Here is an 11,810-nt window from a genome sequence, read left to right on the forward strand (position 1 = left end):
TAGCTGTTGAAGATTGGCTGTAAAGTTTAACAGGAAGGGATGAATGTAAAATATTTGAGTGGTGGGAGATCAGCCGGGAGCGTTGAACAAAGGTCGTCCGCGTCCTGAGAAGTGCCGGCGAGTTAGACCGTACAAGACACTCACCAGCTCGACATCTGAAACTATTAGTGGTACATAAGATACCGTAATCCAGATCACATCTCGTGGAGGTTTAATAATACAAACTATTACAGGCAGAGTGGCGGTGTTATTTGTGATAACATGGCAGCGGCTACCAGCGTTGTCGTTCTCGATCGGGGCAACAATACCACCTGCACTATTAATTTACACGGTGTGTTGTGTTTGTGTTTTCACAATTATTACATTTTTATCCAACATATATCTTATATATATTTGTCATTTATTATATTATACTTTTCCGGGTGTGTGTGCTGTCAGTGAAGGCTGTCCAGTTGTACTTAATTAACTTTTTTTCCCTTTTTTTTAAGTCATTAAAGTCCGTCTCTCCGACCTCTAACTCTTTTGCGCTCTCATCTTTTTTTTTTTAACTTTTTTATACCAGTTCATTATGTCATTGAAACTGTAATATACATCTATATATTTTTTTTATTCACATACATTAATCCATATGTAGACGGAGCGAAAATAAAACCGAGCGCGGGATTTCGCTACCACGTGTAGTTCACTGCGAGATCGCGGGGGTTTATAAGCTCCGTATTTTTTTCGCAATTTAAAAATTTAAAAAATCCCGCTTTTTTTCAAACTTACACTAACTCCGTAAAGTTTAGATTTTTAACAGTAAATAATAAACGTTTTAGTAAAAAATTAATTATTAATCATTTTAAAATTAATATAATCGGTAATAAAAATTGCAAATTAATAAATCGTATGACAATATTATCAAAGACTCGAGAACGGAAATAGACGCGTATGTTTAATTCAAATATTTTTTACTAATGTATGATTAATTTTTTATTCCTAGGAGCTACAGTAGTTTCTTGGAGGGTTAACAATCAAGAACAGCTGTTCGTTAGGTAAGTATTTAAATAATATACTCATAAATAAACATAAATATTTATTAAAAAATTTTAAAAGGGCGCAAATCACGTAATCTATTGAGTTAAAATTATAAACAAAAATACGGGATGTAATATAATACAGTAATAATTTATTAGATAAAATAAGTGAGTTAGGAATTTTATCGGCAACCTGCTGGATACAGAGTAGAGTGAAGAAAAAGAACCCGCGTAAAAAAAATAAAAAAAACGTATCCAGGAAAAGCTTACACACTCCAGGACGAGTGTAGAAGGGTAGCGCGAGAACTACCTCAGGATAAAAAACTAACGGGAGAAACGAGAAACGGCATCAACTCGACATCAGTATCAGAGAGTGGTAGTAAGGATGTGTGTGATGTGTGTTCACTAACGGCTGCCTTTCATCTGTACACACATTACACATCTCAGCTAAAACGTACAGTAGAAACGTTGGTATTTTATTCCCATACTTATACTCATATAAATATATAAATATATGTATACCAATACCCAACTAATGTGTGTATTACACACACGTGGGGCATCATCATCCGTATCCATCGGTCCCCCTGCTGTTATTGCGACTGCTACTTCAAACAATGCGACGATCAGAAATGCAGAAATTTTTTGTCATTACCATCACAATCCAACAGTAGTTTTATAAATATATATGAAGAGTGAGGACTGTTGGGAATAACAAAATAATTTATTTGCTGATCCTTTTTAAAGTCAAATTTCAACCGAATTTATACATGCTCTGTATATGTATGTACTCATATTATAAACATATGTATGTGTATATTAATTGTTTGCAAATAATACTTTTATTATTCGGTAAAGTTGTCTCTTGGACACAATTACTAGTGATCCATTTGTTTTTCAGAGCTTAAGAGACGGAGTAAAACCGTCGATTTATCTTGGGCGGTAAAAAAGTAAATGGAAAGGAAAGAAAAAGTATTATGTGTAAGGGGAATGTTGAGTAAAAGAAGAGGATGACGATCTGAAAGAGTTTCTGTAGCTTCTGAAGAAAGATCTTATGCACTGACGATTGATCGGATAATCCGAAAGTTTTATCGTGGATTCCGAGGGTTGAATAAAAGAATTAAAGAAAGTAAAAAGGAAAATAGGTTCGAGTATATAAAAGTGTATTAAAGTTTTAACGTTGTAGGAAAATTTTTCGTTTGATTGGAGGAAGCGACTGAATCCAAGTGATCAACGGGAATTAACGTGGCTTAGTATGTACGTAGTATTGGATAAAACGAATTGAATAGAATAGAATATAAATGTTGGAGTAGAAATAGTAGGAGAGAAAGAATAAGAATAAGAAGATGAAGTTGATGAATTTGGTGGTTTGGTTCACTCGCAAGCAGGCCATCAGAGAGTTAGAAGAGGATGTTGTACGTGTGTTTGTGTGTATACGGATACACTGGTGAGTCTGTGAAAGGAGGGAGGGACAAGAGGGTGGCACTGAAGTAGAGAGCAAGGAAACAAGAAAGAAGAGAAATAGAATGAGTGAGACAGAACACTAATGATGCAGCAGCAGCAGCGCCTGGCGTCGTCGTCGTCGTCCCTGGTTTTTGTCGTCGTTATTCTCCTTCTCGCTCCATCTCCCTTCATATCATCTTGTTCTTCTACACTCGTCTCTTCGGCTCGTACGATTTGCACATACTATTTTCCAGATTAATTTACAACTTTAAATTGTTACAACAGCTAAAACACAACTAAATTAACAAATCAACTTGCCCTGCTGTTAGCTTAGTTGTACATGAGTTAATACACCGCTTTTATTCATTGATGCTCAACTTTGTCCATTGGATTCAACTGTATGTTGTTTCACATTGGACCCTGCTGCACAATATACCTCTGCTATTTGTAATTATAATTTTATTTTATGGAATTTGTTTGAAGGAATGGAATATATATTATCCTTGGAGAGGTGCGTTGGCCGAACACAAGAGAGAAGAAATACACATATATATATATAAAGGGGGGAACTTCTGGTGAGTTCTGCAGTTGAAAGGGAATGTTGTAGAATGCCGGCAAAAAGCGTTCAGCCACTGAGATCATTAGTCTACGGTCTTGAGCTTATAACCAACAACGTACTACGGTGTGGTGGTATACCGGGTGGTGAGACACGATATGCTGTGGATATCTCAGCTTTTAGAAGCCCAAATACTGGATAAATTGATTCAATGTAATTGACAGATTAGGAAACGCGCTGAGAAGCGACAAGAAAAATTTTAAAATAAAGAAACACGTGGAATACACGTGGAGGTATCAGCCACCAGCTTGGACCACATGTTTCACACACATAAATTTCTATATATATATATATAAGTATTTAGTAACTTGACACTGACGTAAATTTAAGTTTCTAAAGTATTTAGGCTTTGAAGTTATCAGCAAAGATAATATGATGATTCATGGTGGAGCAAAAAGAGCTCGGGTGTTATCGCGCTCATTTGGTCAATCTCTCACGATCAAGCTCGAGATGCTGTCGTATGGTTGTGTGGCAGAAAACGGACGTGATGATGTTCTCTTTGTGCGCCGAGAGAAAAATAAATGCGTTGACCCCGTAGTACTAGTGAGAAATGCCAGTGTACGTGGTAATATATTTAAAGAGAGAAGATATTAAATGAATGAGATGAAAGCAAGAGAAAGAGAAAGAGAAAGAGATTGAGACAGATAAATAAATATGATGGAGATTGGATGAGAAATTATCAAGCAGGAGGTCGTGGTATTATGGTACATATAATAATATGAGAAATAGTTGGCTGCGATAACAACTAATGAGGTGATTTCAAGTGCCCGATGCTGTTACTGCAACTGCCGGTTCTGGTGGCACTCTCTTTCAAGCACCAAAGTCGCTAAAGTGGATTTATGCGAGTGGGCTGGGAATCTGTCGGATTCCTCAGCAGTGATGTGATGACTCTGATTAAAGTCTTTCACGGATTTTCATAGATCCATTAAATTATGTCATCATGACAATTGCCGGTGATGATTAAACTCATAAAGGATTTATATTTTAAGGGGTTTTGTATTTTAAATTGATAACAACTTTTATTCCAGTCAAGTATAATTTGTTACGGCAAATGAAGAGTGTAAGAGTGGACGAGCTGGAAGAGTCAGTCTGTCGACGAGCTACAAAAGATATATAAATAGAGGGTACACGTCGAGGCATTGTTTCTTGCTAACTTTGGTTAAACAAAGTTTCGCGGCGACTTCGGCGGCAGGGTGGAAAGCAAAGGGAATCAACGTGAGGGCGTATCGTCCGCGGGGACAGGAGATGGTGAAGGGAAAAAGGGATGATAGTATGTGTGTATACATCCATCTATTGTATATGTATATATGTGTAAGTATGAGTGTGAGTAAGAGAGGGAGAAAATTCAAGCCCGGTGGAGCAGCAGCCAGCCCGGCTAATCGCAAAAACCGCTGGCTTTGCTCTACACTCGCGCTTCAAACAGGCAACTCGTAGCTCCTACCTACCGGGTGGCTGCCTACAACACTTACAGCACGTGGTCTCGGTTCAAAATTATTCACGCTCAATTTTATGAAATTCTCTTGAGACACGATCAAATTTTATTGCAATTTATTTGGTATTTTGAAACAAACTTTCGAAAATTTATCAAGCTTGAGTAATGATAATTAATTAACTTTTTTATCTTGCAGTGTCCGTAACTGATAGCAATGAAAGTAAAAAGAAATATGTAAGGTTGAGTGATCTCGAGGTCGCTGCCAATCAACCGGAGATCCGGTGTGATTTTCATTGGTTAATTTCGTGAAGAAAAGAATCCTGTCGATATCTTCTTTTATACGTATATATATAATACGGATAGAGTGACGAGAAAGATCGAGTTGCGGTAGCCAGTAGCCGTGAAATCAGGACATGAAAGAATAAAATAATTATTTATTTTTTCTCTGGGAATTTTAAAGTTCTTGTTCTATTTTTTTCTACACTCATTGAAAAAACATCGTCGCCATTCACTCTGAGCGAAACAACGAGAGACAAGACAGAGACTAGTTAGGGTAGATTTATCCCGATGAATCTGCGGAATTGGGATATTGGCGTTGTGCAAGTAACGCGTAACCGTGGGGCTACAAGCGATTGTCGAGAAGCGTATAGTTAAAGCGTACACAGAGAGTACACGGTGAGCATCAGAGGATGGAGGATAAAGGACAGAAGATGATAGATAGAGAAAACAAGTTTAGTAGTGTGGAGGCTGAGTAGAGAAGCAAAGCAGAGTGGCAGAAGAACCGAGTCAGTATGGATAGGAGGTGGAGAAGGGGAGGAGGTTGGGAACTGCGATGCCCACAAAAAGCACACCAGACAGCGGCGATCGTTTTTGTTGGGCGTCAGCCGCGTTCTCTACCATCACCACCGCCTGCAGCTTTGCGCTACATCGCTCCCCTATACACTAGTCTTCTACGTGCAGACCTTTTGCCCGTTCCACTCTTTGGTATATATGATGCTGGTTGGATCTCTTCTTCGTCTTCTTCCTCTTCTTCTTCTTGTGCTTCTTCATCGTCCTCGTCCTCGTGCTCACGAGTACCAGAGATACCGCCTTCACTTATTTTCTATTCGTCTCTCCCTCGTACCATCCCGCGGGATCTGATCCTACTACAGAAGATCGATCGTCGGGATTAGCTAAAGTTCCTTCTCCTCTGATTTAGATCTCTCCCATCAAATCCGGTCATGTCCTTGCTCAAGTTTTTACTCTCGCTCTCAATAAATCAACTAAATCATCCGATTTAAGTCAAGACGATTCACCGAACGAAAAATCGATGCCGAATTTTTTAAATAAAAACACGAATGACTTTTTTAAAATTTTAAATTATCATGGACAATTGTCCAGGTGGATTTTTTGCATCAATGCGGGGTAATGATGTGGACATAACATGAAGTAGAGGAAGGGACGAATCGAGTGGAGTTCGTAGTATGTAAATTATTAAGCAAAGTTTTTCCATAAGTTTGTAAAAGAAAATCCATGGGTGAGTGAACCGAGTCAGAGTGGATCGAATTTCCCTCTCGGACACGTCCGGTCTACCGTGAAATTCTCCCTCTCGGTGGTGTAAATTAGTTGGTCACCAAGAATTGTAGAGCAGCCGTCGTGCATCTGGTGTATATTTAATGTCAAGTAATAATAAATGAGTCCTTGAGTGCAAGAAATAAAATGGAATAATTTTAAATGAAGGCACTAAAAAATTTTAAACTTCATGGTATCCAACCCACGGGGTATTTGAACTAGTGAGAATATATATAGTCCTCAGCATTACACGTAATGAAAAAAATAATATGAGATGTCGATGATTATACTATTCAGGGATATTTACTGAGAAGCATTAGTCACGTTTGTTTTCTTGTGTTACAGTAAGCAAGCGGTGTTCGACGGGAAGAAGGCCATTAGAGGTGGAATTCCATTTGTCTTTCGTAAGTATATTGAGGAAACGAACCGAGACACGCAACATCACAATATCTCTTTACTTTAAATAAACCAAAAACAAAACTACCAGTATACAAAACAATTAATTGATCAATTACTTAATTACTCTGTAAAAAATCGGGAGATAATTCGGAGTAGGTATGGACTTTTGAATCCGAACTTGTTCCCACTCGGAGGTCTGGAGCTTTAAAAAAAATCTCATATGGAGTAAAGGGGGAGTTTATTTTCCCATGAGTGATTTTGGAGTGAACTGGATTTTATTTGAATCTGACCTAGAGTTTTAATGTTAAAATAAACTCCGAGTGGATTTAATAAAAAAAAAATCGTCCGCTTCTTTACTCCGGATTTAATCCGCGTTCACTCAGAAAATTTTCAAGTGTCCGTTAATTTATTTAAAAAAAATTTTATCATTATTTTAATTACAGCTCAATTCGGAGCGTGGTCATTTGGACCAGGGCATGGGTTTGCCAGGATCATGCGTTGGAATGTTGAAAAATCACCTGAAAGATTACCGAGTGGTGATGTCGAAGCGATATTTTCAATAATGGACAATGAGTTCACTCGTTCCATGTGGAATTATCCATTTCGATTAACTTACAGGCTGATTTTACGTGAAAAAGAGCTTCATTTTAACATCGGCGTTTACAACCCCAGCAAAGAGCACACTTTCAGCTTCAATTTACTCTTGCACACATACTTCAAGGTCCCCGATGTCAGAAGGTGTCAAATAACTGGTCTCCATGGCTGTACTTTCATCGACAAGGTACATCATTAATTACACTAATTAATCCAATTATATTCTCGCCATTTATTACTCCTAGTCTCTATATATTTATTTACTGATGATTATTTACAGACGAGGGATAATCAAATATTCCAAGAAGGCTTAGATGTCGTTACCGTCCGCGAATGGACTGACAGAATTTATCAAAACACTCAGCCCGAGCATATAATAACTAACGTAGTGTCGGGACGTAAAATGCGCGTTCAAAAGTACAACTTTCCCGACACAGTTATTTGGAATCCGTGGCAAGAAAAAGCTCGAGACATTCCTGACTTTGGCGACGACGAATTTCCAAATATGATTTGCGTCGAAAGTGGACACGTCAGCAGCCCGGTTATACTTTTGCCAGGAACGGCTTTTGAGGCTAGTCAAATCCTTCAGGTAATTTGTACTCATTGATGTCTAATGTCATACCTATACCTAGACCAGATCATAAAATATTAAATTGCCATTGACATATTCATTAATTGATTTGTTTATCTGGTTAAATATTTATTATCATCATTATCGATAGACAATAAATGATAAATTGATTGATTTAAAAGGTCATGTGAGTAGAGGGTGGAGTATCATCGAGCCAAGTGCCGTCAAATAATTCCGTCTCATCGGACCACTTTCTTCCTGCATCGGGTACTTTGTCACCAGCGCGTCCACGCGCAACTGTTGGCTGGCCGGCCAGTCCACCAAATTGGCTCTATGTTCAATCTCCAATGCAGACACCCACGACACCTAATCATCACCATCTTCATCACCACCACCACCATCACCATCCGTCGCATCACTACTCAAACTGTATTACACAGTCTTGTTCAATCTGTTCTCTCAATCTCTAGATACTTTGCTGGTATAAACAAATCATGTACCAGCTTGTCAATCAATTTTTATCAGATAGTCTAGATAGACTATTGTTATTATTATTTTTATTACTTTTACTATTAACATTGCGGTATAGTAACGCAGTCTATCAGGTTGATATACATTCCCAATAGCTTATTCCTTGGGCGTTGTCTCAAGATGACTGGTGATTTTTTATTATTATTATATTTACTTTAATCCCGTTGATGTTACAGATAAAGCAATGGTGCTATTGTAAGTTACTGTAGATTTAGATATAGAGAATCATTAATTTAATCAGCCCACCGACTTTAAATCGTAGGGTCTGTTCTTGTTTCTATTTTTATTATTTTTATTAATTATTAATTATTAATGTTTTTACCGTAACCGCATTGACATGTGAATTACAAGCAATAGTTAATTTTAAATACTGAAGATTAAGGACATTGTCAGACAGTACCCCATTTTTTTTAAATTTCAACTGTCATAATTGTATTAAAACTTTATTAATTAATTAAAAAAAAATTGAAACTTTAATTTCAAAAAGGATAACGCAGAAGTAATTTCGCTGAGAAATAAAATTTTTAAAAAATTACTTACAGTTGACATCAATTAGGAGTTAAACGAGATTTTGGAAATAAATTTCAGTAAATTTTTCATGTCAATTTTTTAATTCGAATTTTTAAATCTCGTAGACTAAAATTTTCAAAATTTCATTTAACTCTCAATTGATATCAACTGTAAGTAATTTTTTTTAAATTCTATACATCAGTGAAATTACTTCTACGTGTTCCTTTTTTTAATTAATTAATTAATTAAATTTTGATATGCTTCTGACAATTCAAAATCATTTAAAATTTTTAAAAAGTGGGGGCACTGTGAGAATGGCGCTAAGGTGATTCTCAGCCGGTGCCCCCACTTTTTCAAAATATTAAATAATTTTAAATTGTAATGACTGTATTAGAATTTTAAAAATGAATTAAGAAAAATTTAAAGCATAAATTTAAAAACGGACAACGCAGTTACAATTCCGCCGAGATATTGATTTTTAAAAAAATTATTTACAGTTGATATCAATTCGGAAATAAACTAAATTTGTTAAATAAATTTCAGTAAAATCTTCCTGTCAGCATTGTGATTTCTAATGTCAAATTTTTTAGGCTGAAATTTATTTTCCAAATTTTTTTTAACTCCTAGTTGATAACGACTGTCAGTAATTTTTTTAAGAATATATATCTCAGTGACATTTTAACTGCGTTGTCCTTTTTTTAATTAATGCTTTAATTTTTTTGAAATTAATTAACAAAATTTGAATATTGTTGACAGTTCAAGATCATTGAATAATTTTTAAAAAATGAGGGACGCTGTCTGAGAATGCCCTTAATTCAAATTATATTTTATATTTCACGACATTTACTGTCAGTTTTTATCTTCATTGCAATACAAATAAAATATCAATAGAAAAATATTAATAACCGTTTCCAATAATAGTAATAATTATAAATCAATATAATTTAAAAAAATTATTATTTTAATACTTTGTACCCGTATCGCTTTCTTATGAAATATTTAAATCTTTAGTTGTGATTGTTGTTGTTAAGAATGCGATACTGAAAAAAAATTAAAAATGTATACGAAAAAAAAAAGAAAATTGCCATTGAATGAAAATGTTAAATATTAATAAATTAACATCGAGTTGCAGCGGCTTTTTTTAGATACTAAATTAATATGATACAATAATTAATAAATAAATAAATAAATTCGTAAAATTTTTCATATTAATTATAACGATGATAATTATTACTGGATAGTTTTAATTGTTTAAATAGACTCAGTTAATTACAGTTTAATAAAACAGTGCAAGTAATTGTAAATAGATAATAATTCAGATGTTAATTAATCGCGTGAAAATGCTGATGATAATTAAAAGTTATGAAAATTAGTTTTTGATTAACTAAATAATGTGTAGTGATTAATTTAAATTAAAGTTAATCAATAATTATTAAAATATAATGCGTACAATTGCATTTTTTTATCTTTCCCATATGCGCTATTTGTTTTTTTTAAATTTACAACAAAATAAAATCGTATAAATAATAAATATATAAAATTCGTATAGTTTACAGTAAAAATATGATGGATAATGATAACAATGTGAAAAAAATGTACTCTTGATAGGGAAAGTGCAATAAAAATAAATGGGAAAATTTAAAACCTTTTAAATTTTTGTTTCTTTTTTAAATAAAATGTCTACTGAAAATAATCCATTGAGTTTTTAGGTAAATAATTAAATTTTAGTTACAATTAAATTAAATTTATTATCTTAAAACTAGATACAACTCCATTATTACCGACCATTAAAGTTATTAATGCTTTTATAATACAAATTTTTCTATTTATCTTAAGACATGAGCGTTGATTTAAATATTTAACTTTAATTCACAATCAATATTTTTTAATGCTAGTAATTATCATTATTATTATTATAATTACAATTAATGAACAGGACTCGAAGATTATAAAATAATATTTAAATTGAAAAAACTTATTTTCAAATTAAGACGTACCAACAAAACATAAAGAGGTAGTCTGGATTCAATGATTATTATTTATTGATAATATCACTTATTATTATTATACTTATTTTTTAATTCAATTAATGATTTTTTTATTTTTAATTGTTAATCTTTGCCGTTTACTTTTCATTATTTTGTTTTTCTTGACTCTTCTTCATTTGCTTTTCTCTCATTCGATCTGCATCACTGCAATCACAAAAAAAAAAAATATTTAAATAATTCAATCAAAAAAGGAAAAAAAATAAGGACGTTCTAGACAGTGCTCAAGTTACAGTTGTCATCATTTAGGAGTTTAAATTTGAAAAATAAATTTTCCTTCTCAGTAAAATCTTCATGTCTACGTTATTCAAATTTTCACATTTTGTACACAGAAAAGATCGATTTCTTGGCACAAAAAAAATTTTTCATTATCAAAAATTTTCTCATGACTAGAGAAGAAAATTTAAGCTTTCAATTCATAATACAAAAAATTTCTTAAGGCAAGTAAAAATTTTTTGCACCAAGAAATACTTTTTTTTCGTTCGATTCCTAATTGATCACAACTGTAAGTATTTTTTATTTTAAAAACTACATCTGTCTTTTTTTAAATTAATGCTTAGATTATTTTTTGATTAATGAATAAAATTATGACAGTTGAAAATCATTGAATATTTTTAAAAAATAGAGGGGGGGGGAGAATGGTCTGAGAATGCCCTTAATAACTAGAATATAAATCTCATGATTGTTAAATAATTAATACAGCGACAAGTGATAAATATAAAAAATAATTGGCATTAAAAAATTTTAATCACTGCCCAGACAGCATTCAAGTCGGAATGACTGCTTCACGACGTCTTTTTGAACGTGTCCTCAAGAAGTTATAATGACCTATTAAAGCTGTTATTTTTAAGAACTCTTAATTAAGAGTTCTTAAGACTCCATAAATAAGACGTCAGTATTGTGACGTCTAAATGTATTCTTCTTTTAACTTCTTTATGAAGTCAAAATTAGGAGCTCCTCAAAACGTCATAGTAAATTCATACTGAAGTCATTTGCGAAGTCAGAAAAAAGAAGTCTTTTTAAAGACGTCTTACTGAGTTCACTAGATGGCTCATTCGACATCTTGAGAACTTCTTTAAGATGTTGATGAGACGTCCAAATC

The 11,810-nt window shown here is 33.8% G+C and overlaps 1 protein-coding gene across 1 annotated transcript; it reads left to right on the plus strand.

The window, feature by feature from the left end:
• The first annotated feature begins 23 nt into the window (after positions 1-23).
• Positions 24-10,316, plus strand: LOC130667132 (uncharacterized). The gene is made up of 6 exons (XM_057468618.1): positions 24-331; positions 983-1,034; positions 6,404-6,462; positions 6,901-7,238; positions 7,332-7,640; positions 7,805-10,316. The coding sequence occupies exons 1-6, from the start codon at positions 262-264 to the stop codon at positions 7,811-7,813; spliced, it is 837 nt and encodes a 278-aa protein (XP_057324601.1). The 5' UTR covers positions 24-261; the 3' UTR covers positions 7,814-10,316.
• The last annotated feature ends 1,494 nt before the right edge of the window (positions 10,317-11,810 follow it).

The sequence above is a fragment of the Microplitis mediator genome, chromosome 4 (assembly GCF_029852145.1).
Source record: "Microplitis mediator isolate UGA2020A chromosome 4, iyMicMedi2.1, whole genome shotgun sequence".
Classification (NCBI taxonomy): Eukaryota; Metazoa; Arthropoda; class Insecta; order Hymenoptera; family Braconidae; genus Microplitis; species Microplitis mediator.